General features: G+C 48.3%; 3 protein-coding genes across 3 annotated transcripts in view; 2 read left to right on the top strand and 1 right to left on the bottom strand.

Annotated features, from left to right (window-relative positions):
- Positions 1 to 13907, top strand: part of LOC105528504 (putative golgin subfamily A member 8F/8G) — a 22072-nt gene extending 8165 nt beyond the window's left edge. The window contains 22 exon segments of the mRNA XM_011965271.1: positions 2128 to 2177; positions 3867 to 3924; positions 3927 to 3988; positions 4889 to 4948; positions 5107 to 5187; positions 6038 to 6076; positions 6342 to 6364; positions 6366 to 6387; positions 6476 to 6560; positions 6656 to 6719; positions 6721 to 6763; positions 7798 to 7884; positions 7988 to 8089; positions 8291 to 8378; positions 8772 to 8986; positions 9254 to 9322; positions 10661 to 10727; positions 11168 to 11262; positions 11820 to 11920; positions 12003 to 12103; positions 12200 to 12355; positions 12442 to 13907. Coding sequence (XP_011820661.1) covers positions 2128 to 2177; positions 3867 to 3924; positions 3927 to 3988; positions 4889 to 4948; positions 5107 to 5187; positions 6038 to 6076; positions 6342 to 6364; positions 6366 to 6387; positions 6476 to 6560; positions 6656 to 6719; positions 6721 to 6763; positions 7798 to 7884; positions 7988 to 8089; positions 8291 to 8378; positions 8772 to 8986; positions 9254 to 9322; positions 10661 to 10727; positions 11168 to 11262; positions 11820 to 11920; positions 12003 to 12103; positions 12200 to 12355; positions 12442 to 12605 — 1832 coding nt within the window. The 3' untranslated portion in view covers positions 12606 to 13907.
- Positions 13908 to 16454: 2547 nt separating this feature from the next.
- Positions 16455 to 23528, bottom strand: LOC105528502. The gene is made up of 6 exons (XM_011965270.1): positions 23481 to 23528; positions 19721 to 19934; positions 18635 to 19012; positions 17694 to 17848; positions 17202 to 17361; positions 16455 to 16648 (listed from the first exon to the last, which is right to left on the bottom strand). Exons 1-6 carry the CDS (start codon positions 23526 to 23528, stop codon positions 16455 to 16457), a joined length of 1149 nt encoding a protein of 382 aa, XP_011820660.1.
- A 218-nt stretch (positions 23529 to 23746) lies between these two features.
- Positions 23747 to 27306, top strand: part of LOC105528501 — an 8213-nt gene continuing 4653 nt past the window's right edge. Inside the window, 5 exon segments of the mRNA XM_011965269.1 lie at positions 23747 to 23779; positions 24411 to 24580; positions 24666 to 24723; positions 24725 to 25021; positions 25970 to 26123. Coding sequence (XP_011820659.1) covers positions 23747 to 23779; positions 24411 to 24580; positions 24666 to 24723; positions 24725 to 25021; positions 25970 to 26123 — 712 coding nt within the window.

Below are 27306 nucleotides of genomic sequence, written 5' to 3'. Positions count from 1 at the left end.
GGTGTTCTTGGTATCTTTTCATGCTTGAGGCTTTGGTGCTAGTGCTGAAGTATTACACTCACCATCCAAGGTTTACAGGACTTTTGTTTTAACATGGAACAGATGGAACAGTTTAGTTCTGCACCTTTGCAGGTATACAAAATGTGCCTACCAGGACTCTGCCTATATCCATTGAAAGCAAGAAGTAATAAAGTAAAACTGCCTGGCTAGAGGCTTTGAAGAAATGGAGTGTTCTGGTTGAATTCTATTAATTTGGAAGCATGAAGGTGAAAAAAATTCAGAACTTAATTTTCCTTTGAATGCAATTTAGAAATATAGCCAATGATTCCACTTTTTTTCTCTAGTAAGTTTGGACATTCTGATCTACTTGGTATTTTATTATAGAACTCCTAGTGTGCCTGAGACTTACATTGTGAAGATAATTTTATAAAACTTTAGCTATAAGAGGATGTAAATAGTCTTGTATGAGATCAGGCTGGATGAGAACTAATACTTGTAAATATACTTTTTAGACTAAACTTCTGATTGCCACTTGTTTTCTTATTGAACTCATAAAAATAAAACACACTGGATGGAGGGTGGGAATAGGAAGGAGAGTTATGTGTTTTAATTGTATGTCATTGTTTCATATCGAGATAGAACATATAGTAGCCTTGGCTTTGGACCTACAGAAGGAAACACATTTTTCTACCTGCTGTATGGCAGACACTCTTAAATACCTGGAGGGATGACTGCAGCACAGATTGCAAAGCCCTACTCCAGAGTTTCTGGTTCACCAGGTCCAGGGTAGGGCCTGAGAATTTGCACTAAAAAGTTCTCAGGTGCTTCTGGTGCTGCTAGTGCAGAGACTACATTACTGAGAACCACTCTTGTCTACTACCTGTAAATTATAGAACTCTAGACAAAAGCTTAGTTTGGTCTGGGATAAGAAGCACACAGGTTATGGAGCAAATCATGAGAGATTCAACCCTTGATCCCAGCTTTGTGTGAAATTCAAGTAACAAGCAGTACACAGTGACATAACACAATTCTTAGTTTTCATGATTGCAAGTCATAGCCAAGCATCAAGTGAGAAATTTAGTTTCATTTGCAAGGCTTAGAGAGGACAGGTGATGCTAGAAAACCGGGCCTTGTATTTGTTTTAAACCGGTAAAGAGCTTTGAGTGCTTATTAAATTGAAAGCTTTTAAAATTTATTTTGTATTTTCCCATGTCCCAGGTTCAAGTGATTCTCCTGCCTCAGCTTCTTGAATAGCTGGGATTACAGACACCCACCACCATGCCTGGCTAGTTTTGTATTTTTAGTAGAGACAGGATTTCACCATGTTGGCCAGGCTGGTCTCAAACTCCTAACCTCAGGTGATCCACCTGCCTTAGGCTTGCAAAATGCTGGGATTACAGGCATGAGCCACCACATCTGGCCCAAAAGCTTTGTGTTTTTTACAGATATTAGACATATTTCTTGTTTAAGAAAAAAAACTTAACAATAACCTAGGAGAATAAGAGAAACATTTTCCTAAAAAAGAGAAATCATTGTGATTACTTTGTCTTATCAGAATGTTAGATAATATAGTCTACTTCATTAATCATCAAGCATGCTATGGATTTTCCATTTTTATAGGATCTGTATCTCAGTTAAGGTAATACTGGTAATTTTTGTGCTGTATTTGAAGATGAAAAATGTAGGCCAAAATCATAGACCTTGCATAGAAGCTGGGTAATGAAGACAGTTCTGGAGGCACACATAGATACACACACAGAGACACACATATATAGAGAGAAAGTATACATACATAAATTTTTTTAAATTTTAAAGGTTTTAAAGCAAAAGCTGGCCCTTCCCCTCTCCCAGAGTGGGCGGGGACAGCGGTTGTGTGGGTAGCTTTCCTTGTGAACCACAGGTCCCTCTGGACACACTGTTGCCTGGCCACGCCCCCTTTCCCTTTCATCTTTCTCATTGATCAATGGGCTTGCAGCATTAAGGACACGCCCCTATTCTGCATTCTACTGGGGCCCTGGTTACGCCTGGCTCAGTCCCACAGCTGCCTGTTAGGCGACTGGAGGTGTTGATCAGTGCTCACTGGGATTTCACTGACGTGGCCCCAACCCTGCCTCCCTCCCCACCCAGCGGTGGCAGAAGAAACTCGAAAGAGCAGATTGGCTGCAGCAAAGGAAAAGGTAAAAATGCACCAGGTCATGGCCCCCCAACCCAGCCACAGATCCCCTCTGACGACCAGACTGCCAGGATCCATACCACTCCTGAGGCACACCGAACTGAGCCCCCCAACCCCGGCGCCTCTGGGATCCCCCCACCAAAGTCTTGTCAGTCAGCCCCACCCTTCATCAAGCAGCCCAGTCCCTGACCTCGCGAATCACTCTATGGTGACTTTGGGTGGGTGACTCCTGGGACTTCCTGCTCCATTACTGGGCCCTCACCTCCTGCTGCCCCAAACTCGACCTCCCTGGGCTCTTTGGGCTCACATCTCCAAGGACCTGGGTCCCGCAGCCCCAAGCCCCACTCTGGCCAGTTGTCCCTGGGAGACTTTGGGCTGGTGACTCCTGGGGCTCCCTGCTGCAGACTCTGCCTTCCACTCCTGCTGCCTCAAGGTCGACCTCCCTGGGCTCTTTGCACTGGCATCTCCAAGGACCTGGGTCCCAACCCGGTGTTTCCCTCCCCCATCGTAGAGTGGCAATGCGGACATCGTGCTGATGTGGTCCCTACCCCCGACCAGGAGGAGTGGAATGTAATGAGGTCACAATCTGCCTAGGAACTGTCATTACTGCAAGACCAGCCTTTGATCTTACAATCCAGTCCCCTAAGCGTTGTCACCCCATTTCTGGTTCCTCTGGTCACAGCACAAATTTCCAGCTGGAAGGGGAATGGAGACTATGGGACCCAGGAGCAAGAGGTTTCAGGCTGCCTCACTCCCTTCACATAGACACGGACAATGGGGAAAGCCTACACTTCCCCCGTGAGTGCAAAACATTAACAGTATCTCTGGGTGGCAATGGGGGATGGGTTTGGTTTGGTTTTTCTCCCAGGCTTCTACTTTCCAGGCTTCTACTTCTATTTTTTTCTGAGTTCTCCACCTCATATTCTAATTCTCCATGGTTCTGGGACCAGACTGCCCTTCATTCAGTGGTCTCTGAAGTGAGATTTGCTCATCTTCTGTGGAATAGATCTTGGGAAACTGAACTTGACAGCTGGAATCTTCCTCATATTATCTGAACCTGGGGTACTCTGAGTGCCACAGGATAAATGTGGGACATCTTTCTGAAGCATCAGTTTCCCTTGATTCTCTTGAGATCAAGAGAAAAAACATTAATGTACTTAGGGATGACAGTCACATAGGTTTCTAAGAGTATACCAGACTTCTCTCTGAAATGAGGTTTGGGTTGTCTTCTTTCTGATAAATTCCCAGATTTAACAGAAAGGCTGCCTTCTGCCATGCGGACACATTGATATAAAAGTTTGAGAGGTACTGTCACACTTCTCCACACTAACAGACATGTGAGGATGTATGACTGTAAACCACATGACATACAACTCATGCCACTTAATGTTTACTTTTCTGCCTCTGCCTCTGGTTTTGGTCCCTGGCGGCTGCTGATTCTTGGCAAAACCCCAGAGCTTAGAGTCAGAAGACTTGAGTTTCAAAGTTTCACTATCGCCTTTTTCTTTTTTGTTTTTTTCTAGCCATGATACCAATCCCTCTCGGTCACTAAATGATTGTGACAACACCTTGTACAGTTGTTGGTATCATTAAATCAGATGGTATATAAGAGTATTTTGTAAAAACTGTAAAGGAAGATGTGGCCGTAGGGGCTGATAGTTCTCATGAGTATTATTGCTCTTCTTTCCCACAGTTAAAAGAATATTGGCAGAGAAACAACCCTGGTGTTCCAGCAGGAACAAAGAGGAACAGGAAACAAATGGCAGTAGCCCTGAGACAGCCACTTCTGGTGGTTGCCACTCACCTGGGAATGGAGTCTTGGCTGGCCAGGTTCCTGGGGACAGGGGGCCGAAGGGGCAGTACAGGGTAATTGTTAAGATTGTGGATGGACTGTTGGGTACTGGTTAAGAATTCTGGGTTTGGCTGGGCATGATCGGCCACGCCTGTAATCCCACGACTTTGGGAGACCGAGGCAGGAGGATCATGAGGTCAGGAGATACAGACAATCCTGGCTAACAAGGTGAAACCCCTTCTCTACTAAAAAATACAAAAAAAAGTTAGCTGGGCGTGGTGGTGGGCACCTGTAGTCCCAGCTACTCAGGAGGCTGAGGCAGGAGAATGACGTGAACCTGGGAGGTGGAGCTTGCAGTGAGCCGAGATTGCGCCACCACACTCCAGCCTGGGAGAAAAAGCAAGACTCTATCTTAAAAAAAAAAAAAAAAAAAAGGAATTCTGGGTTTGAATCCTGCCTCTCCGACTGCTAGGGATATGATTTAGGGCAAGTTGCTTGAACTCTTTGGGTCTCTCTTTTTACATCTGTATAATAGAGGTGGTATTTTTTTACTTCCATTTGTGAAGTTTAAATGAGATTTGTTATTGTTGTTTTTATGTTAATCCCTAGTACATGGCCTGCTGTAAACACCCAGGACACCCAGGATATGGTCATTGCTGTTTGATTTTCCCCATCCCCAGTCTCAAGGGGAAGCCAGGACAATGAGAACAGCCACTTGCCATCAGGACTCACTGAAAGGGCCCCAGGGTGGGATGGTGGGAGATAAGAACCATGAGAGAAGTTTGCACAAAAGAGTTATGGGACAAAGGGCCCAAGATAGGCAGAAAAGAAAATGTTGCCAGTTGATGGGGAAGAAAGGAAGTCAGAGGGCTTAGACATTGAGGGGGACAGAACATCTCCATGTGCACTCTCATCTCTTGCAGTCAGCAAGAGGTATCCACGGGGAGGGCCCTACATCATCTGCTACCCTGAAGGATCTGGAGGTAAGTGACTCTGGGCGGAGGTGCAGTGACCCTGCAGGCCAGCCCTCCAGCCTCCTCCCTCTGCCAGCTGAGACAGCCCACACACACCCCAGCCCTAATGATTGTTCTATCTCTCCCCCCACTCCTCCTCCACCTCCTCCTCGCTGCATGTACCTCAGAGCCTGTGCCAAGAACTAGCAGTAGTCCTGGACTCGAGGTCCGTAAAAATCAGTTAACTGAATAACACCATCAAATCTTTGGTAAGAATACAGTGGGGTCCCTTGATTCCACACTGCCAATCCTGGGCTCGTTTCCCCTTGGGGTCCTGAAGAAAGGGGCTGGGGGACCCTGGTTCCAAGTACAAAATGGGAACTGGGGCACCCAGGCCTCACCTAGAGGGACCCCAGAGCATGCAGCACGGCTCTTCTTTTACTGTCCTCTTTGCCGACTCTCTCCTCTCCAGACACCCCTGCTCCAGTCCTTGCTACACACGCCCTGGGGTTTTTGCCTCTCGGGGAAGTGCTGGCCTGACTGGTTGTCAGGGGCCCCGTATTTCTGCTGTGACTTGGTCCCTAATTTGCTGTTTGATTCTGGACAAGCCACCTCTCCTTTTTGGGTTCGTGTTTCCACAGGAGGTAGTGAGTATCAAAGGTGTCTGTTAACTCTGAGAGCCTGAGATTTAAAGGCCCCCTTCAATGGAAATCTCAGCACCAAGGGCTCCTGTCTGTCCTTTTTCATCCTATATATACTGTGAAGAACCGTACCTGGTCCGTACGTGCTCAGTAAATGTTTATTGAATGAACGCACTTTTCTAAATCACAAGCTGGCAGAAGGGGTGGCCTCTCTCAAACTCCATCTCTAGAGGCTTATGTTACTCTCCTCTCAAGAGATTCCAGATTCAGACTGAGTTCTGTGGCTGTGGGCAAAAACCAACAAAGACCCAAATCCTCTGTCCTTGGGAGTTTCAGGAGAGTTTACTAGTTCGTGTTCCCATTATGTCTGAGAACTTTGTCTTTAAAATCCATTGCTGGCCCCTGCCTACTCTTCCTGGTCTGAGGAATAGAGCTGAGGGGGCCACCCTTCATCACCTTAATTTGACTCTCCCCAAAGAAACAACAGAAGAAACAAGTGGAACATCAGCTGGAAGTAGTAACATGATTTCTTTGTTTCCTCGTGACATGACTGCTGGGTTTGGGGGGCACTCAGATGTAGAGGCCCCAGTCTTGTATCACCCACTCCCAGCCTGGGGAAGAAGGCTCACCCCTCAGATTCCACTCCATCCCCACAGGGTCCCTGATAACCTGGTTCCATGGGTGGGCCTGTCCTGGGGCATTGGTGGCATTCTGGGAGCATGTCTCTTGCTGTGCCATCTCTGCCTCCCCCTGGTAAGAGCTCTGTCTTCCTCTTCCTGTAGGAAAAGAAGGCAAACAATGAGAAACAAAGCTGAATGGGAGCTAGAGGTGAGTGGAGGCTGTGCAGTTCCCTCCTGTCCTCCGGAGAATGTTTCTTTCCTTCTTTTTCAGCACTTGCTTGGCTTTTCTCCCAAAGGTTCAAATCCAGAGATTGAACACACAGAAAGGGAAACTAAATACAGACCTGTATCACATGAAACGTTCTCTCAGATACTATGAAGGTAGGAATCTGGGCACCCTGTCATCCTTCAACCTGGTACTTTGACATGTCTTTAGGGGGAGTCCTTTGGGCCCCATCTCAACTCTCTCATTACAGATGAGTCCAAGGATGTGGCCGGCTACCTGCAACATTCATTGCAGCGTATAGCAGAGTTAGAGCGGGCTCTCTGCTGTCACCACCACACAGGAGAAGAAGGAGATCAGTGTGAGTTCAACCATTTGTCCTGTCCCCTGAGAGCCTGGCTTCACAGATGGAGGAGTGAGCCTAAAGCTCCCTTTCGCAGGATGGAGTGTCCTGCCCAGAACGCAGCATGGCCTTTTCCCACTGCTTTTCTGTGTGGTTGTTAGAGACAGCCTGGGGCTGAGTCAGCTGCTATGGGTGAGTTGAGGGACACTGTGGGGACTGAGCACTGGACGCAGAGCTTGGAGGCCAAGCTCTTACCTGGCTGTGGTCTTGGCCAAGTCCTAGATGGGGTATTGGGTACTTGTACTACAAAAGTACAGAAGAGTATCTTTAATATGTTACTATTTCTGTAGAGAGAGGAAACGTGTGTGTGTGTATGTGTGTGTGTGTGTACACACTATGATAATATACATAACACATGTCTGCAAGGGTTCATAAAAAATTCAGGAGAGAGCAACAGTGTGGCTGGGAGATACTTCCCTTCTGTACCTTCTGAGTTTTGGGCTATGCGAATGTATCATCCTTTCAAAAAGTGGACAAAAGATTAATCTTCCCCTTCCTATCTGTGCCACCACCTCCAGCAAGAAAAATGGGCTTAGAGAATCAGATAGACCTGGGTGTTCAAATCCCAGCTCTGCCTAAGTGATCTTAGACAAGCACTTAACCTCAAATACTCCATGTTTTTTTCATCTACACAATAGAGGTAACCATAGTAACTGTCTCCTATGTTGGTTGCAAGGATTAAATCGGATTGCTAGCATGGTACCTGGTGAAGCACTCCATAAAGGTTCAAACAGTGGTAATAATAACAGTAATAACAATAGCAATATTATCTGATCTCTCAGGGCCTCCGTTAGCCAGCTGTAAATTCGATCTCTTTCCCTGTCCCTTCCAACTTGACTGAGTTCTTTTAAAAACCAGACCGTGGGCTTGGAAATGTCTTGATCTTTACTGACCAAGTTGTATATTGAGCCTAGTCCTAGCCCTTTTTAGGGGGCAGTGTGTGGAATGGCCCAGGCTCCCCAGATTGAAACTTCTCACTCTTCACCATCCAGTTCTCGAGCCTCAGTAAAGCACTTATTGAGTGGCAGTTAGAGCAGTCCATACAGGAGAAGGCACGGTTGAAAGCACACCTGACATGGGTGAGGTTTTGCAGAGGAAGGGATGTGGAAGATAACCCCAGGTGGCCAGGAGCAGGTGAGGACCAGTGATAGCCCTTCTTAACTTCTCTGCCCATTCTTGCAGTTGAAGGAGTCGCTTAAACAAGTCCAGCTAGAGAGAGATGAATATGCTCAACATATAAAAGGAGAGCAGAGGCAGCAGAGGATGAGGAAAATGTCGCAGGAGGTGAGATCTGACCCTTCAGCCCCCCACCCTCCACCTTAGATAGGTCACTGGATCTTTCTGGGCATCTGTAAAGTGGGAATAGTACAGCCGGAGGTGGTCATGGGTCTGGGCTTTGTGGAGGTAGGGGCAGAGAGGGAGATGGTAGCCTGTCCAGCCACCAGCCCCTCTCTCCAGGGCCATTTTCCACTGTGCTTTGGGCAGGTTTGCACATTGAAGAAGGAGAAGAAGCATGATACATGTCCGGTAGAGAAGCGGGAGAGGAGCTTGTGCAAACTCAAAAACCAGAGGGGTAAGATGGGGCTGGAATGACCTAGGAGCAGGCCTGTCATCAGAGGGCCCTGGGGGTGGCTTAGAGTGCCCCAGGGAGGTGAGTGGATGGAAGGGCTTTGAGGCAGAGGGAAAGAGGTCTGTGCCAGGGGATGGCAAGTCTTGTCATCTCCATGAGCCTCAATGTCCCCATCAGCAAAGAGGGCCCAGTGTCAGCCACCCACAGTGCTCTCTATCTGAAAGTGGCTTGGAAGATTGGCTACCATTTGGGTGCAGGGAATCATTTGCAGTGAGTCCAAGTTTGGGGAGCCTGAGAGGAGCTATGCACCAAGAGGAGGGTTTTTTTTTGTTTTGTTTTGGTTTTTTTTTTTTTTTTGAGAATCCAGAGTCCCTTATTGTCTGCTTCCTTTCTCAGCTGAACCCCTGCTCCCAGATCCCCCAGCAATGCCCTCCGAGGTGGAGCTGCAGAACCTCAGGAAGCAACTGGAGAGAATGGCAGGAGAACTCCAAGCCCAGATGGAAAACAATCAGCGCATAAGTGTCCTGAACTGGGGGCAAAAAGAGAGGCTTCAGGAGCAAGAGAAGAGGCTTCAGCAGCTGGCCAAGCCACAGAGTGGCTTCAAGGAGCTGGTGCGTTGCCCCACCTGGGGAGCTTGCCCTCCTCCCTAGCCCTCCAGGCCTTTGTTTCCCCACCTGTAAAATGGGGCAGTGTAGCCCTCATGTGAAATGTTACTTCTAAAGGCACCTGTGAGCCAGAGCTCTGCTCTGGTGGTTGTGGGAGAGAGGAGATGATTTTTCTAACCTGCCTCCACCCTTCCCGGTGCCATGGGAGGCAGACACCAAGTTCTGGGGTCTCCAGCTGCAGTGGGTGGCTGCTGATTGCTTCTGTCTGTCCAGAACAATGAGAACAAGAGCGCACTGCAGTTGGAGCACCAGGTAAAGGAGCTGCAGGAGAAGCTGGGTGAGGTGAAGGGAACGGTAACCTCTGCCCCATCCAAGAAGGGCCGGGAAGCAAGCACCAGCCTCTGGGGAGGGGAGGTGCCAGGCCAAAGGCAGCTCCAGCCTGGGGGCAGGTGATGCCAGCACCCTCAAGGGCAGTCCTGTGACTGTTTCTTGCTTCCTGCCTTCTGACTTTTTGAGGTGGGTAGCCCTGGGCTCCTCCCAGGTCTGGACATCATCATCCCAGCTAGAGACATGGCGCCCCCAATCACAGGGTAAGAGACAGTGGTATAAGAGGCTCCTTATGCCAGACATGGTTGCTCATGCCTATAATCCCAGCACTTTGGGAGGCTGAGGCAGAAGAATCACCTGAGGTCGGGAGTTTGAGATCAGCCAGGCCAACCTGGTAAAACCTCATCTCTACTAAAATTACAAAGAAAAAATAGCCGGGCGTAGTGGCGCATGCCTGTATTCCCACCTACTCAGGAGGCTGAGGCAAGAGAATCACCTGAGCCCAGGAGGTGGAGGTTGCAGTGAGCTGAGATTGCACCACTGCACTCCAGCCTGGGCCACAGAGTGACACTCTGTCTCCAAACAAAACAGAAAGACTCCTTAGATTAAAACTGGATTCCAGCCTTGGTTCCACTGGTCACCATTCAAGTACTTTGCATCTCTAAGTCTCTGTTTCTTTAACTTCAAAAGGAAGTTAGCATTTTCCTTACAGAGGTGCTGAGGATTAAATAACATAATACATGGCAAACACTAGGGATGTAGCACACTTAGCAGATGGTGGTTGGCTCCCACTGCTTTTCCACCAGTCTGTGGCCTACAGTTTAAATGGTGAGAAGAGGGTATGAGATTCAAGGCTGGGGAAGGAGGCATGGGGTTCTAGGAAAGGGAGGCCGTCACTTAGGCCTGGAGCAAGGGGCCAGGGGCCTGGGCAGGCAATAGAGCCCCAGGGTCCTTGCTACCCTATTAATGGGCCCAGAATCTGGAAGCCAGCCACCACATGCCCTCATGCCCAGGGTCTTCCTGCAGGTGGAGCTGAAGAGCCAAGAGGCTCAGAGTCTGCAGCAGCAGCCAGACCATCACCTGGGTCACCTGCAGCAGTACGTGGCCACCTATCAGCAGCAGGTGTCCGCCTATCAGCAGCAGACCTCTGAGAAGGAGGTGCTGCACAGGTAGTTACTGCAGCAGACCCAGCTAATGAACTACCTGTAGCAGCAGGAAGCTTGGAGCAAAGTGGTGGCCGAGACGGCCTGCCAAAAGTTGCAGGACACCCAGGGCAGGTAGCTGCTGAGGACGGGCAGTGAGGGGGATGACCTGGCAAACTCCGTGCCTTCTCACTCTTTCCTGGGCCCTTAGGAGCGTCTGGAAGCTGCTAGGCTGCAGAACCAGCAGCTAAAGGCCCAGTTGAGCCTCATGAGGGCTCTCCCTAGGGGAAGGCATGAGAGATTGCTCAGAGGAAGAGAAGAGAGCCCCAGGAGGAAGGGGGGACTGTTAGCAGCATAGGATTGAGGAGTTGGAAAAGACCTTTAGAACAGCTGGTCATTATGCTGACCAGGTGCTTGCACTAAGTTCGGCATCAATATGGTGACCACCTGGGAGCGGGGTCCACCAAGTTGCCTAAGGATGGCTGAACTGGCCCAGGTCAGAAAGGGAGCAGGTCAGAACTCCCGCACCAACCAGTAGTGGGACTGTTCCTGGGCAGTATAGCAAGATCTTGGTTCTTTGAAGTAAAAGTAAAGAACAACAGCTTATTCCTCTCTGGGTAGGGACTGGCTCAGGGTTATACTGTAATGGTGGAGGTAGAGGTGGGCCCACAGTACCTCCCTTGTTGGGTTGTCTGAGGACCCCTCTGGCCAACCCCCACAGGAGATGGAGGAGGACATCTGGACAGTGAGGAGGAGGAGGCACCTCGGCCCATGCTGACTGTCCCGGAGGACCTGGAGAGCTGGGAGGCCATGGTGAGCCTGACTCCCCCTGCACCCATTTTGCCATCTTCTTCTGTGGTCCCTCCAAGACCCTTTTATGCTCTTGGTTTCCCTGCCTTCTGATTTCTCTGGACCCTCACCCCATCTGGGAGCCAGTGGTCAGACACCATTTCACCTGTGACCAACAGGTGCACTTTCTGAGGCCCCAAGGGAAGGGGCTGCACTCCACCTCTCTGCCCCATTTGTTCTGTGTATGCCCCCACAAGAATGCTCACCTCTTGCCCTCAGGTGGCATTTTTCAAGTCCGCTGGAGCCAGTGCCCAGGAGGAGCAGGCACAGTTCCGAGAGCAGGTGAAAGAGCACAGAGTGTGCTGCCAGTGCCTGGCTCACCTGGTGGCCTCTGCCCAACAGGAGCCAGAAGCAGTGATCCCAGCCCCAGTGACTGGTGGCGAGTCTGTGAGTGGGGAGACCCACCAGGCCCTGCAGGAGGTCATGGAGAAGCTGGAGGTGAGTGAGTCCTGGCATGGGCCAAGAAGGGCAGGGGTGGGGCAGGTCGCTGCCAAGATGTGACACCATTATTTTGGCTCCAGAGCAGCTTTATGGACCTCCTGGAGGAGAAGACGGACCTGAGTGAGCTGGGGGAGAAACAAGAACTTCGATTCATCTAGTACTGGAAAGACAGACACCGTCAGTGAGCAGGAGGCCAGGGCATGGCAGGGGGAGCTGCAGGGCCATCAGAGGGGCCTCAGCATCTGAGCCCTGTCCTCCCACAGGAAAGTTCATCACCTTATAGTAGAGCCAGGGGATAGTGCCAAAGATGCGGCACCGGGAGGAGGACTTCATCAGGCTGGCCCAGGACAGCAAGGAGATGAAGGTAGGGTGTGCAACATCTCTGCGGGGGTGGGGGTTGGGGGTGGGTGTGAGGGTGGGCACCGGCAGCAGCATGACAGTTGAGGACCCCTCCCTCCAGGTGAAGCTGCTGGAGCTGCAGGAGATGATGCTGTGGCTTGTGGTGACTACAACGAGGAGCACAGCAAATTCCTGGCCACTGCCCAGAACCCTGCTGATGAGCCCAGTCCAGGAGCCCCAGCCCCCCAGGAGCTTGGGGCTGCCAACAAGCATGGTGGTGAGTTGAGTCCTCAGGCAGGATGGGCAGGCAGGGGCAGGGGAGGCTCCCACTGTGCTCAGATCCCCGCCTCCCTCTCTCCAAAGATCTTTGTGAGGTGAGCCTCACCGACAGCGTGGAGCCTGCGCAAGGAGAGGCCAGGGACGGTTCTCCCCATGGCAACCGTACTTCACAGCCAATCGTGCAGGACCACCAGGAGCACCCAGGCTTGGGCTTTTGCTGGACTTGGCTGCTGAGAAGAAGGAGATAAACATCACCATCATCAAAGAGCTGGTCAAGAAATTTTACAAAAGGAAACAAAGTTATGGGGTTAATTCCCTATACCATTCATTTACTTCATTTGAATGTTAGAGACACTCATGATTATTTGTGTTTCTAATTTATAGTTTAAGTTTATTTGTAAAAAGTTAAAGGAGAGTGGGTCTCTGTGGCTTTCACTGATGTTCACTCTGGCATCCTTTAGCATTTTTCTTTTTTAACTTCATAATTGTAGGTCATTAGCATGCATATCGAGTTTGCCCTTACATGGTGGGAGGTCAAACACACAAAGACCCACTGTTTGCACAAAACTATTGTTGCTGGTTTGGAATAGCCTGCCATGCTTTTTTAATGTTATTGCAGCACGTATATTCATTACAGAATTTAATTTGCTTATGTTCTGCTATTGTTTAACCTAATCTTAGTCACAGCGAGCCCTTCATTAGCTCAATATGTGGTTTGCCCTCAAGTGTGCACTGTTTATTACTTTGTAATATGCCACTGTGAGTACTGACATTTAGAGTTGTTTAAAGGCCGAGAACTGGAAACAGCCTTTCCCCCATTTTCTGTGTATTGATGATGGGAGTAATAACATTTTGGGGGAGCTTTTTAAATCTCACAGAAGAGGAAAGTGGCCTGCTCTGGCAGGTGTGTGCAGGATAGAGTGCGTTTCATTTGTTCCGGTGCCAAGAATGAGCGCTGTACTATGGTAGTTCCCTCAGGATTTGTATGTGCTCTGGGCTCATGAAGATATTGCACCATGAGCTGCAGCAGTTGTACTCTTTCTTGATGACCTAAAAAGGGATTATTTCTGAGGAATGAAAGGCTCCCATCATTGATTGTGGATGTGGAAAACCTTTCCTAGCTTAGAGCATTTGTATCTATAATACATTTAAAAGAGTTCATGTTACCTGTTTTAATCACATGACTACATGTCCCAGTACACAAAAGGGCATTGGTTGGCATTCTTCTTAATGTATTTAGTAAAGATCATAAGAAATCCTTTGAGAGTTTAAATGTCCCTGGAACAGGTATACAGACTCTAGTCAAGGATGAATTAGAGTGAAGGAAAGCTGTGTGACACCTGGCATTCCTCTCTGTTCACGGAGCGTCTTTGAGGCTTGAAGATTGATTTTACCATCTAGACCTCTCTGGCTAATACTTATTCTTCAACCACCTTGGTTACTCTGACATAGGAATTTACTTCTTTTCCTTTAGTGGAAAACACTTTAAAAAATAATAACAAACATTATTATAAACTAATATGTGTGAGAGTACTTAGTTAAAACAAAAAGAAGTTTTAATAGACAGTATTATACTATCTTTGAAAGTCAAAGAGAAGTTTATGCAACTTAAAATGTTTACAAACTGCAGTGCAATCTACTGTTTGTGAATGTCAATGTATTATCAGGAAACATGTCTATACAATCACAGAGTTATATTTCCTCACAAACTTCTTTACGAAGGGTGAACTATGTCCTGTTCTTGACTTTTATTTTCTGAACTTGCCACTTTTGCCTTCTTTGAGTTCAGTTTAAAGACAGTTACTTTAAGTCAATTTTAAACCCTCGGACTGGAATTGTACCACTGTTAATTAGCCACATTATTTGGTCTAATGTTTTTTCTTTATCATTCTGAAACTGGCTTTATCCAATACATTGATAAATTATTTCAAAGGTACTTTTATCATTGAAATCACTTCACTTTTACCCTGATAAATATCAATGACTAGGAATGACCTTCAGATAGCATTTAGCATCTGTAACCAATCTGACAATAATGTGTTCATCAGCTGCCTATGGATTAAATCACATACTGGCATATTTAAGCTGAATGTCAGTCTGGAAAATAAATTTACCATATTAACTGAAATACCACTCTTTGTGTAGGCATTTGTCGTATATTTAAGAGAAAGCTAAAAGCAATGGAAATCATATGACAATAACTTAAGTCTTTCTTCAAAGTGCATGCAGTCTTTTGTGATACCTCATTCAGCCAAGTATTTGTGCTCTACCTCATTCAGTATAAGGTCACTTTTGATTTGCTTAGAAGGCAACATTGGAAGGTTAGAGTTTATCAGAAACATAGAATTTTTAAATGTGAGTTCAACAGAATAAATTTGAATTTCTGTAGGAAGAATCAAAACACCTATTTAAAGATTGCAATATATAATAATTATTTTTAAAGTATTTGATTAAACCTGCAAGGTTTTCCAGAAATGGAAAAAAAAAAATAGTTCTAAAAGCAAAGATGATTTTTAGAAAATTTGAAAACATAAACCAGCCCTACCTATAATATAATTTCTCTAAAACTTTATCTTAGTCATTTAAAAAAAATAACTATTAAAAATGTAACTGCTATCTTAACGTTCTGAAATAAGTTGAAACATTTTAAAATATGAATGCTGTAATTTAAAAGAAATGGTGGGAAGGAAAAGTGGAGAAAGAAGTGCCATTCCAGTCCAAAGCTTTAGTTGCCAAGTTTTCTTAGAATAAATTTTACCAATTTATGAATTATTGTAAACAGAATGTATAATGGAAATACTGAAAAACTTTTGCCTAAAGTGGCATTATTGACTGCTGGTGTGATGCTACTGTAATGTAATAAGCTATTAAATTGTTGCAAAGTGCTGTTTTTGCCTTAAAATTTTATTTTGTGTGTCTTGAAAACTATAGTATTAAACGTATTGATATTGAGCAAATACTGGCCATGCTTGGCATGAGATACCCTTTCATTTTTGCAAAACTGTAATATAACTATGCAAGTGTTTATTAAAAGAACACAAAAAAGTTATGGGATTAAAAAAGTTATGGGGTAAAAAAGTTATGGGATTAAAAAGTGTTAAAAAGTTGTGGCAAAAAAAGTAGAAAATGTTTTATGAAAAGTTACAAAAAAAGTTATGAAAAAGAAGTCACGGGATTTTTGAAAAAGTCATGGGATAAAAATAAAAATTAAAAGCAGGCCCCTGTCAGCAAAGCCTGGAGAAGTGGGGCTGGAGTCTCCACCGCCACCATGTCCCTACCACCCCTTCCCAGTCACCCCGTTACAATTAGGGTAGCAACACACGACCTCTGTCTAATGGGGAAAGACAAACAGACCCTTTGCCACCTTGACCAGGGTTGAGTCCTTAAATTTCTGAATGATGATGATTGTTATTTAAGAGCCAGAGGCTGGTGAAGTTGGTTTGTTCGGAGGAAGCCTGATGGCCTCCTTACTCTCACCATAGCAAGTTTTCCCTCAGGGGGTCTCTCATCTTCCTATTCAGAGAGGTAGCTGAGGCAGAACAGTGGGGCAAACTGTGGATCAAGTGAGGGCACAGGCTGCTGGGGTGGCCCCCTTCCCCGATGTACATATTGTGTCTGCGTAATGTTTTGTATATTCCAGAGGGTAGGGCCACCCCTGTATCGTACCTAGCAGAGGTTGGAGCTGGCACATGGGGAGGAGGGTCTAATAATTATTTGTGGCTAGAAAACTTATTTATTGCTGGCATAGGACAGAGGAAGGAGGCGGGAAGGGGGTTGTGGCTCCCTGGTGATTCGACTCCTGTTTACTTTGCTTTTTATTTGGAATACATGGATTTAGTCATACCGCTCGGCCTGGTGTGTTCCCATTTCCCTCACTGGGTCCTGGAGTTTGTGCCACTGAAGGAGGAGTCCCAGTGTCTGAATATGTCCAGCTGGGCTGTTGTGGACCTTCCAGGCGTGTTACCTGTATGCTGCCTCGTGTCACCTAGGGGATTTCACCGGGACTACCATGGCACCTAGGGGGCGCAGTCCGGCCCTGACAGACAACAGGCTCAGAAGCCTGATCTAGCCATGGCTGGGAAGACAGGTACCAGCACCTAAGGGCACTGACCTCCACCCACCCCAGGCATCTTCCGTCCCATCCCCTCGCCTCCCTCGCCTGTCTGCACCTGGTGGCCTGTTCCATCTGTCCCTCCAGAGTGTCCGCTGGCTGCCTCACAGGCTCCCTCCAGGCTGAGTTCATGGCCCTGCCCCCTGTTGGCCAGAGCCAGCTTCACAGGATAAGAGCCAACTAAGCTCCAGGGGCTTTCCAGGAAGTGTCCCTTAAGGGTATGGCCTTTTCACCGCTCCCAAAAGCACCCTAGAAATGGCTTGGCCTTTCCCTTCCTCTGAGCTCCACAGAGAACGCAGTCAGCAGAGGACACATTTCCCCGTCGTCCAGAAATGGGTTTGATTCTCAGCCGAGGGACAGCAGGACTGGTGAAGACTGTCAAGCCACACAGCTGCCTGCACAGGGAGGGATGGCAGGGGCTGGCTGTCCATAGGTCGGGCAGGACAGGGAGGTTCTCTGGAGGTGGTGCACTTTGGAGGGGCAATATCAGGGGACAGCTTTCTCTTGTTGGGCCACAAGAGTCCAAAAGGACAGCACGGTGACTGATTCCCAGCACTAGAGGCGAGATGGTCAGTCACATGTAGGTGTACGTGTGTGTGTGTGTGTGTATTTGTGTGTGTGTGTATATATATATTTATATTATAGGTATTTATACATATTTATATAGGTGTGTGTGTGTGTGTGTGTGTGTATAGGTATTTATAGATATTTATAGACCAGGGCAGGGGCGTACCACAGAGTGGGCACAAGTTTTCAGCAATGGTCACACCTGGATGTGTCCGCTCACCACTACAACAGACTAAGTCACAGATGTAGGGGGCTGGCTTTGGGGCTGGGGGAGCCACTGTCGAGTCACAGAACACCCACTCAGGCAGGCTTGGAAAGGGAGGCTTCTGAGAAGAGGAGGGATCTGTTTAGAGGTCAAAGGGGTGCCTGGGCTCTGAGGATGGGATGGACTTGCCGGACCCGATCGGCTGGCAGTTGGAGAGAAAGCAGAGAGAAAACAGGAGGGAGAAAAGTGAGCAGAGAGCTGGTGAGGTAAGTGCAGAGCACAGGTGTGCCACAGCAGCTGTGGGAGGGTTGGGGAGGGGAGGGCGCAGGTGCGGGTGTGGCAAGGTTCCTGGAAAAGAGGGGCTGAAGGGGAGAGGGGAGGAAGATGGAGGGAGGAGCCGGAGCTTCACAGGTAGTGCCTGGGGGCTGCAGCGGCCCTCCCCAACCCACGCACGCTGGCCTCTTCCACAGCACCCAGGCAGTGCACCCACCATTCAGACCCAGTGCTCAGCCCATCGGGCTTCCCACTTCTCTGGTCACCCTGTCTTCCAACCCACTGGCCCTGGGCCACCTCTCGTGTTTGGGAGCCCAACACAACAGCCACAAGGCCTGATAGAGAAGGAACACTGCTTGCACCAGGACTATGAAGTTAAAAGGGATGGATGGCTGGGGTGATCGCCGGAGCCCCCTCTGGGCAGTCAGAAAGCCCAGGACCCTCTGAAAGGACCCTGGGGAAGGCAGGGAGGGCAGGCAGCTGGATGCCACTGGCTATAGACTTATAAGTCTAAGAGGGGAGCCTCAGCTTGTTGGGGGTTGCAGGTTACATAAGTGAGGCTGGGCCCTTCCTGCTGGGAAAAGCAGAAGAGGGAGATTCCATGGCAAGGAAGGTGGGCGGGCTTGCTGGGCGGAGCTCAGCCGGGCCAGCAGGCACTGTGGTCCCCTTGGCTGAATAGCAGAGGCGACCTCTACGAGCAACAGGCCAAGGTGCGTGACTCTGCTGGCTGGCGGTAGTGCATCAGAGGGGGCCAGGGACCCTGCATTCAGTCACAAGCTAGCAGCTATGATGGTACCTGGGAGGGAGAGAAGAGGGCTGTGTGTCCCTGCCTGGCCTGTGAGGTGTGTTGTGGGTTGATCATGTGTATGGGACTCTCGAGGTTTTATCCTCAATCACCACTGAATTGCCGACAGATAGAAGAGGTGAGACCCTGACTATCACCCCTGCTCTGCTGTGGATTTGGCTCTCAGCACTCCCAGGCTGGGAGCTGGATGGCCTCCCGTGGCAGCATGACTCAGACTGCACAACAGGTACGGTGTGCCCAGGATGACATTCCTAGGCCTCTGGCCACCTCAGAGTACAACCCCACACACAAGCCTCTCCAAGCTCTCAGCCCTTACACCGTAAACCACGAGCTCTCTGATGGCTCCAGAGAGCACCCATGTCTGCCAGCTTGGGCACAGAGCCTGTTCCCAGAGCCCGCAGGCTCAGCCATGGAGGTTGGGGGGTTTTGGGGCCGTGGGAGCCAGCCCTGGTACCTGCATCTGGCAAGGATGCTCTGCACCTGCAGCCAGGAGTCGTCCACAGGCCCCCGTGGGTGTGCTGATGGTGGTCGCATTGACGTAGTTGATGATGCTGACCTCCTCCTTCAGCACACGGAACATGTGCAGAATCTCGTCGCGCCACTGTGCCTGCTCTGCTGACTCCTCCATCAGCATGTTCTGGTCCCCACGCGAGTACAGGTGGGACAGCAGCTCCGAGAAGATGAACTCCTTGGTCTGAGAGTGGGCAAAGAGGGAAGGAGTTTGGGACCTGATGCCTGTGCTGCCCTGGCCTCCCGCCGGGCCCTGCTGGGACTGTGCCCTGAGTATGACTCTTCAGATGCGGCTTTTACACCACTTGGACTGAAAGATCTGCCTCCCCACTGCCCTTTTCTCACTCAGATAGGGACACTGAGGTCCAGAGGAAAAGTCACTTGTCCAAGGTCACAGATCTGGGAGGGGACCCTGGACCTATCATGCCACCATGACATCTGTCTACTTAGTTTTGTTGTTGTTGTTGTTGTTGTTGATTTTTTTTGGAAATAGGATCTCGCTCTGTTACTAGGCTGGAGCACAGTGGGCAAAATCACCGCTCACTGCAACCTCAACCTCTTGGGCTCAAAGTGATCCTCCAATGTCAGCCTGTCGAGTAGCTAGGACTATAGGCACGTGCCACCACCAAGCCCAGCTATTTTTAAAATTTTTGTGTAGAGACCAGGTCTCACTATGTTGCCCAGGCTGGTCTTGAACTCCAGGGCTCAAGCTATCCTCCCGCCATGGCCTCCCAAAGTGCTGGGATTACAGGCATGGGCCACTGTCCTCAGTCCCATGTTATATTTCTATAAGACAGCTCTGGTCTGGACCATGCCTCTCTCCCTGAACCTGGTCCCATAGGGCTGGTCAACATCTCCCTGAGGCCAACATGGCCAGCAGCATCTCCAGTGCCACAGGAGGCCCCAGGGGGCAGTGCATGCACATTGTTGATTATGACGTGCATGATGGTCTTGGGCATGACACCAACCATGAGGTCCCATACGGTCTTGTTGACAATGGCCATGTAGGAGTCCACCAGGTTTTGGGTGGTTTCCATTTGCCACCCCAGTTGTGGGTCCATGGAGTGCATGAAGCTGTTGGAGCCATTCTTCTTGGCCTTGCTGTCCTGTCATGGAGAACACAAGGGCATCAGGGTGGCCAGGCCATGCAGCCAGGCTCCAGGAATCCCTAGGATCTCAGCCCCTCCAAGGGTACCTGGAACATTGAGGCACAGAGAGAAGCAACTGGCCTGAACACACACCCAGCTCCCCACATGCTGTAGACAGTTTCAGGACTCTACTTCTCAGGACCCCAGACTCCCCCTAATTCAAGTGTCCTCTTAGTTCTGGCTCTAGTGCCCAGAATTTGCCTCAAGTTACCAATCCAGAAATTGGAAAAGAACATCTCCAGGTCCCTTGCTTGAAGACCTGGTCAGAGCTTGTGCCAGGCTGCAGACGCCTGGCAAGAGGCAAGAAAAGGGCACACTCACTTTCCCCTTGTCCTGGGAGGCCCACACACCAACACTGCCACCCCCGCTGCCACCAGGGAACACAGCAAAGTAGACACACACAGCAAGGAAAATGGGAAGTGTTGAGTGAACCTGGGACACCGCAACCCAACTTTAATGTGTTGTTGAATTCAATTAGCTAATATTTTGTTGAGGATTTTCACATCAATATTCATCAGTGATACTGGCCTGTAGTTTTCTTTTTTGGATGTATCTTTGGTTTTGGTATCAGGATAATACCAGCCTTGTAGAATGAGTTTGGAAGTATTCCCTCTTTCTCTATTTTTGGAATCGTTTGGGTAAGGTTGGTATTAGTTCTTCTTTAAATGTTTGCTAGAATTCAGCAGTGAATCATTAGGTCCCAGGTTTTTCTTTGCTGGGAGACTTTTTATTACTGCTTCGATCCCATTATTTGTTATTGATCTGTTCAGGTTTTGGATTTCATCCTGGTTCAATCTTGGTAGTCTGGATGTGTTCAGAAATTTACCCATTTTTAGTAGGTTTTCCTATTTCTTTACATATGGTTGCTGGTAATAGCCACTAGTGATCTTTGAGGTTTTTTTTTGCTGTTGTTTTGTTTTGTTTTGAGACTCACTCTGTCACCCAGGCTGGAGTGCAGTGGCATGATCTCAGCTCACCGCAAGCTCCACCCCCGAGGTTCATGCCATTCTCCTGCCTCAGCCTCCTAAGTAGCTGGGATTACAGGCGTGCACCAGCACGCCCAGCTAATTTTTGTATTTTTAGTAGAGATGTCATTTCACCATGTTGATCAGGCTGGTCTTGAACTCCTGACCTCGTGAGCTGCCCATCTCGACCCCCCAAAGTGCTGGGATTACAGGCGTAAGACACCGCTCCCGGCCCATATTTTGTTTTTAAATTTTACTTATTTATTTATATATTTATTTAGAGACAGGATCTCATTCTGTTGCCCAGGCTGGAGTACAGCGGTGCAATCATGATTCACTGTAACCTTAAACACCTAAACTCAAGAGATCCTCCCACCTCAGCCTCATGAGTAGCTGGGACTACAAGCCTGCACCACCACATCTGACTAATTTTTCTAGTTTTTATAGAGACAGGGTTTTGCTATGTTGCTTAGGCTGGTCTTGAACTCCTGGCCTCAAGCAATCCTCCTACCTTGGCCTCCCAAAGTGCCGGGAGTACAGGCACGTGCCACCATGCCTGGCCTATATATATACATTTTCTTTTCCAATTTATATAAAGTATGCTGCATGCATCCTTCTAGAATTTGTGTTTCTTCACTTAATATTATATTGCTAAGATTCTTATTGTTGTTTATAGCTGGCGTTCATTCTTTTTGACTGCTTGTGACCTCACCAGAAGATAGAGATCCTGAGATCTCTTAAGAACTGCTGCTGGGAGTATACACTGGTATGACCACTTTGGAAAACAGTTTGGCTCCATCTCATAAGGTTGAATATTCACACTTTTCCCAGCCTAGCAATTCTGCTCTACATGCAAGAGAAATTCTTGCCTATCTAAAACAGGGTATGTGGACAAGGGATGTTCCTAACAGCTCTGTTCAAAATAACAAAAACCTTTTGCCCATCAACTGGAGAGTAGGTGACTAAATTTTGCTTTTTATTCATTTCCTGTAGTCTTATGATGCAAGTGGCTTTCCTATGGCTAGTTTGGGGAGGGGATACTCCTGGCAATCAGTGGTGGCAGTCCTGCTCAGCCCTATGGCAATCAGTGCCGACCAAACCAAGAGTAAATAGAACAAGGTGCCCCATTGAGCCAATGCCTTGGGTCCCTGGAGGTACAGGCTTGTACCTGTAGGAAATAGCCATCATACACATCAGTCTCTTCAAATGCTTCTGTCACTGGGCTGAGTCCAAAGGACACTCTCTCCCAAAACATTACAAAGCTTATTGGGGCTACCATTTATCGAGCATTTATCATGTGCCTGATCATGTACTAATGTACTAATTGCATGCATTATTTTATTATTTTATTTATTTATTTATTCATTTATTTGAGACAGGTTCTGTCTCTGTTGCCTGGACAGTTGTACGATCACAGCTCACTGCAGCCTCAAACTCCTGGGCTCAAGTAGTCTCACCTCAGCCTCCCGAGTAGCTGGGACTACAGGCATAAGCCACGAAGTCCAGCTAATTTTTTAAGAAACATTTTCGTAGAAATATGTCTGGCTTTGTTGCCCAGGCTAGTCTCGAACTCCCGGCTTCAAGCGATCCTCCTCCTTCAGCCTTACTATTGCATTTAATCTTCACCATCACCCTGTAAGACTGCCTGGGGGTAGGTGCTTCACACAGTAGCAATGTAGCAACCTCCACTCATAGGTGACAACAAGACTCAATGTAGTCAAGCAACTTCTCAAAGGTCACACAGCTGGAGGGTGGCTAAGCCAGGATGAAGACCTAGGACTCTAAAGCTGGTGCACCTGTAAATGAGAAAATCTCTGGGGGTTCAGGATAGCTTCCTCCCAAGAAATCTTTCTCCAAAAGTTCTAAAAACAGTGACAGATCCATCTTTCATAAAGCTAACAAAACTAGCGCCCCTTCATTTTGGGAGGAGGGGGTAAAGGTTACCTAAGTTCCAGGGCCTCCCATTTTAATCCTACATATTTATAAGGCAACTGCCAGGACAGCACCCCAAACCTAAAGAACCATGCACTGCTATCTCTGTGGGCATGGCGTGTCCATGGATGTAAAGATTTTCCAATGTGTGTTTACAGGCCAGTGGCATCATCCTCAGTCACAGGTTAAAGGGCAGCTAGGCCTGGCCTGCTAGGCACCACCGTGAGAATCTGCTGAGCTTTCCAACTAGTTTATCTGTTGTTTGCAATGAAAGATGCCCTGAAAAGAAGCAGAGTGGGTGGGAAGAGTTCTGATTTGAGGTCCCCTGATCCGGGCATGATCTCCTTCCCCAGTCGCAGGAATCAGCAGACTCTATCTGTAAACACAGGCTCAAGCTATGTCCCCCAGACCCCTCTTTCAACCAGGTGCCACCCTCTGCTTCTCTTCCATAGATAGCCTAGAGCTGCCAGCATTCCCTTAGGATCTGTGCCTTCAGGCCTAGCTTGATTTTTTCTTCTCCAAAGAGCCATCTGTAGGGCCAGACGCCGGAAAAGCCTAACTCATTACTGGATGCCAGGTCCTTTGCCTGACTTTCAGTGATTCCTACCTTACCCTGGGGTTTTATGTTTCTTGTCTCAAATCTAACATTTCTCATTCCTCACAAGTTGAATTGCTCACTCCAGTCAACTGAAGCATGCTCTTGACACAGTTAGCTCTAGGCACATGGTTGGTTCCAAAAAAAAAAAAAAAAAAAAGAACATTATGTCAATTTTATTGATCAACAAAAGTGATGGCTCCACTGCAAAGTCAAGTTGATAATGCTTGGGCCTCTGAGTTCAAGAACCTTCTAGTCAAAAGGCTCTGAGCTGAAACATGAGCATGCACACATGCATCTCTCTCAGTCTGGTGAGATAATTTGGATACTTGGTTGTTATCCTTGAGCATTTTCCTGACTCATGAATGCACATGTAGCCAACACAATAATAATCATAGCTAATAACGGCTAAAGCTGAGGACTTTCCTGAGCCAGGCAGTGGCTTCAAAAACTTTAGTTTTCATGTAGACTCTGATTGAATAATTTCTGTTTTTCAGATCAAGAAACTGAGACTATCACATTTGGGATTACATTTAAAGAAAAAAAAAAAGAAATTGAAGCTTAAAGCTGTCAAGTATTTCACAGCCAGCAAGTGGCTAAGTTGGAACTTGAACCCAGGCAGTCTAGCCACGGGATCCTGTGCCCTTACCCGTCATCTAATGTTGGCTACACGAAACTAATGTATACACATCTTCAACTATAGTTTAAGTGGATGACATATTTTTCACTATACTTTATGTAAGTGACTTTCAGTTTGGGGGTATTCTACTTACACAATCTGGATATGAACTGAGAACAAATAGTAACTAATGCAAAAGACAAAACAGCATATACCTTCTTGTGACTGTATTTTGCTGACAGTCCACTCAGCAGTGCTCTGTTCCCTTCGGAAACTCTCTCTCTCTCTTCTCTCTCTCTCTCTCTCTCCACACACACACACAGAGAGTTGGTGGTCGTGCCGCCCTGAGCTTCCAGTGTGAGGAAGGGAGGGACCAGACAAGTCGGGCAGAAAGGTGCTGGGTCAAGGGGAGAAGGGGGCAGCAGGCAGCCCGCTCACGCTCTGGATTCGTGAAACGCGTGCGCGCGGGGCTCGCGGGGTTGAGGGGTGAGGGGTGAGAGGTGACGGGGACGGTGGCAGGGTGGGGGCAGCCCTTTCAGAGGCGATGGCGGGGACGGTGGTGCTGTTGCCCTTTTAAGCTGCGGCTTGACAGGAGCCGCCCCTCCTGTTGGTGGAATTGGTTACAAAGGGAGCAGCCCCCCCAGGCCGCCACACAGCTTCCCGCGGAGGCCTCTGTGCCCCTTGCCGTTTTCCATCCGCGCTCCCACAAAGGCTGAGGCGGCTGGGAGAGGCGGAGCCTCCAGAGCTCGGTCGCCGGGTGGTCGCGGCAATGACAGCTGCCCCCGACAGGCTCTCCCTTCCGAGCCCCTCTCGCTGGACAGGAGAGGAAGATGTCGGTGACAGGGTTCAAGGCCAAACTGAAGTTGCTGGCTGTTCTATCTTCCACAAGAACCAGGAGTCCAGCCGCCGCTCAGGGCTCCACTGCAATATCAGGGTGAGGCGCCCGGCAGCGGCCTCGCGGGGCAGGGCGAAGGCGGAGAGGGGGCGCCCGGAGTCCCGGGACAAAGGGGAGCCTGCCTGGGAGAGGCTCCGGTTCCCTGCCTCTTTCTCCCGCGACTAGCCCGGCCCTGGCCCCTGTGACTGCGCGAGGCTTGGATGGGAGGCAGAGGGCGCGTGTCTCCGGCTCCTCACGCGGGGCTGGCTTGGGGGCTGCCGGCCCGAATTGGCCCCGGTCGCCGCTCCCCCAGGTGGGAGCCCGCGGGGCAGGAGTCCTCTCGGGACCCAAGGTCTCTCTCAGTCAGCCGGCCCGCTCCCGGGACCGTGACAGGGCGGGGCAGGGCGGCTCTGGCGTCGTTTGAGCCCAGGCGCAGAAGGGAAAAGGCCTTTAAGATTTTCGGCTTTTTTGACCGGGCGCGGTGGCTCACGCCCGTAATCCCAGCACTTTGGGAGGCCACGGCGGGCGGATCATCTGAGGCCAGGAGTTGGAGACCAGCCTGGCCAAGATGGTGAAACCCCATCTCTACTAAAACATACAAAAATTAGCCGGGCATGGTGTCAGGCGCCTTAATCCCAGCTACTTGAGAGGTAGAATTTTTTTTTTTTTTTTTTTGCGACAGTCTCACTCTGTCGCCCAGGCTGGAGTGCAGTGGCGCGATCTCAGTAGTTAAAGCGATTCTCCTGCTTCAGCCTCCCGAGTAGCTGGGATTACAGGCGCCCACCACCACACCTGGCTAACTTTTGTGTTTTTAATAGAGACAGGGTTTCACCGTGTTGGCCAGGCTGGTCTCGAACTCCTGACTTTAAATGACCCACCTCTGTCTCCCAAAGCGCTGGGATTCCAGGCAGGAGCCACCGCACTAGGACCCAAGGCCCTTAAGTTTTAAGGCCTCATTTTTCAGTCAGGTTTTCCTTGTTCCTGCATGTTCAGCCAATCGTTTTTAAGTTTGTGTTTAAGGAGAAACTAACAATGAAAACGGACTCGTTGACGGAGGAAAAGTTGGAATGCAGCCTCTGGTGCTGTTTGAGTGATCCCTCTCCCTGGGGCCTGGCTGCGCTGCTGTGTTCTGGAAAGGCCCATTGTACCGTGGAGGCGGCAGGTAAGAGTCCTGTGCAGGTATTCCGCCCACTTTTCCTTTCAGGCGTCTGTGTCAGCTGTTTTTCCCCTGTAGAACGTGTCCCTGACCTCCACCCCTTAACCCTACCCAATTTTTCTTTACATGTCTGACCATCAAGGCTCTTCTGGGTCATATTCAGTTCATGCTGATATTTTCCCTTCCTCCCCTCTTTAGTCCTTGCTATTTTTGCTTTGGTCATGTTATGCTATATTCTGTAAGCCTTTTTACGTTTTTTTTTATGGTGGCAGGGGAAAATATTTTATAATTATGCTTTGTGCTTTTTTATCTTCCACTCAATAAATGCTTAGTAAATATTTGTTTTATTGAGTATATGAACCTATTCTAGCTATATTGTACTTGAACAAAAATCTTAACTGCCTTTTAAGTTAGCTGCTAAGAATTTGTCAAAAGTGCAGAGATAACATCAAGAACGTGTGTACAAAAAGATCTCTAAGGGCTTGATGGAAATCTGTAAATTGACTTCATATGAAAGAGAGTGTAAGCAGTGAAAATGTGAAGCATGACTGGAGAGCCAGAGTGATAAAGCAAGCATCCCTTTCTCCAGATCCTTTGTAACAGTATTATGTGTCTCTTTCAGAAATCATTCTGAAAGATAATGCCAACTCCAAACCTAGGAAACCATCCAGTGGGTTTCTGCAGCTTAGGTGGTTCAATTCCTCGTCAGCACCTTTATTTTCTCTGCCTCAGCTTGCTTGCAATGATGTTCTCAGTAGCTATAATTGCTGCTATCTTTGAAGACTTAAGCATTTTTTTTTTTAGCTCACAGGGGTATATGTGCATTTTTATTTCACCAAGTGTTAGAATTTTTACTCTGCTTTTGTGGGCTCTGGGTTAGCTACTTGGTTGTTTAGTTGTAAAATGATTAGCAGGGAAAACCGTGTGTGTGTCTCTGTGTGTGTGTGTGTGTGTGTGTGTATGTGTGTGTATTTTAACTTTCTTTTGTTGTCAGAGCACTTAGAATTTTAGTTTATATGGTAGTTCTGTCAGTTTACTTTATTCTCCACCCCACATTTATTGAACAACAAAGTATGAAAGTAATGCGTCCCATAACCAGCCTTCAGAAGAATTACAGCTGCTGTATGTCTGAACTTTCTTGTCTTGTCTTTTCTTTTACATTATTTATTTATTTATTTATTTATTTATT

The sequence above is a fragment of the Mandrillus leucophaeus genome, unplaced genomic scaffold, assembly GCF_000951045.1.
Source record: "Mandrillus leucophaeus isolate KB7577 unplaced genomic scaffold, Mleu.le_1.0 Scaffold719, whole genome shotgun sequence".
NCBI classification, from domain to species: domain Eukaryota; kingdom Metazoa; phylum Chordata; class Mammalia; order Primates; family Cercopithecidae; genus Mandrillus; species Mandrillus leucophaeus.
This window is presented reverse-complemented; position numbering and strand designations above follow the sequence as displayed.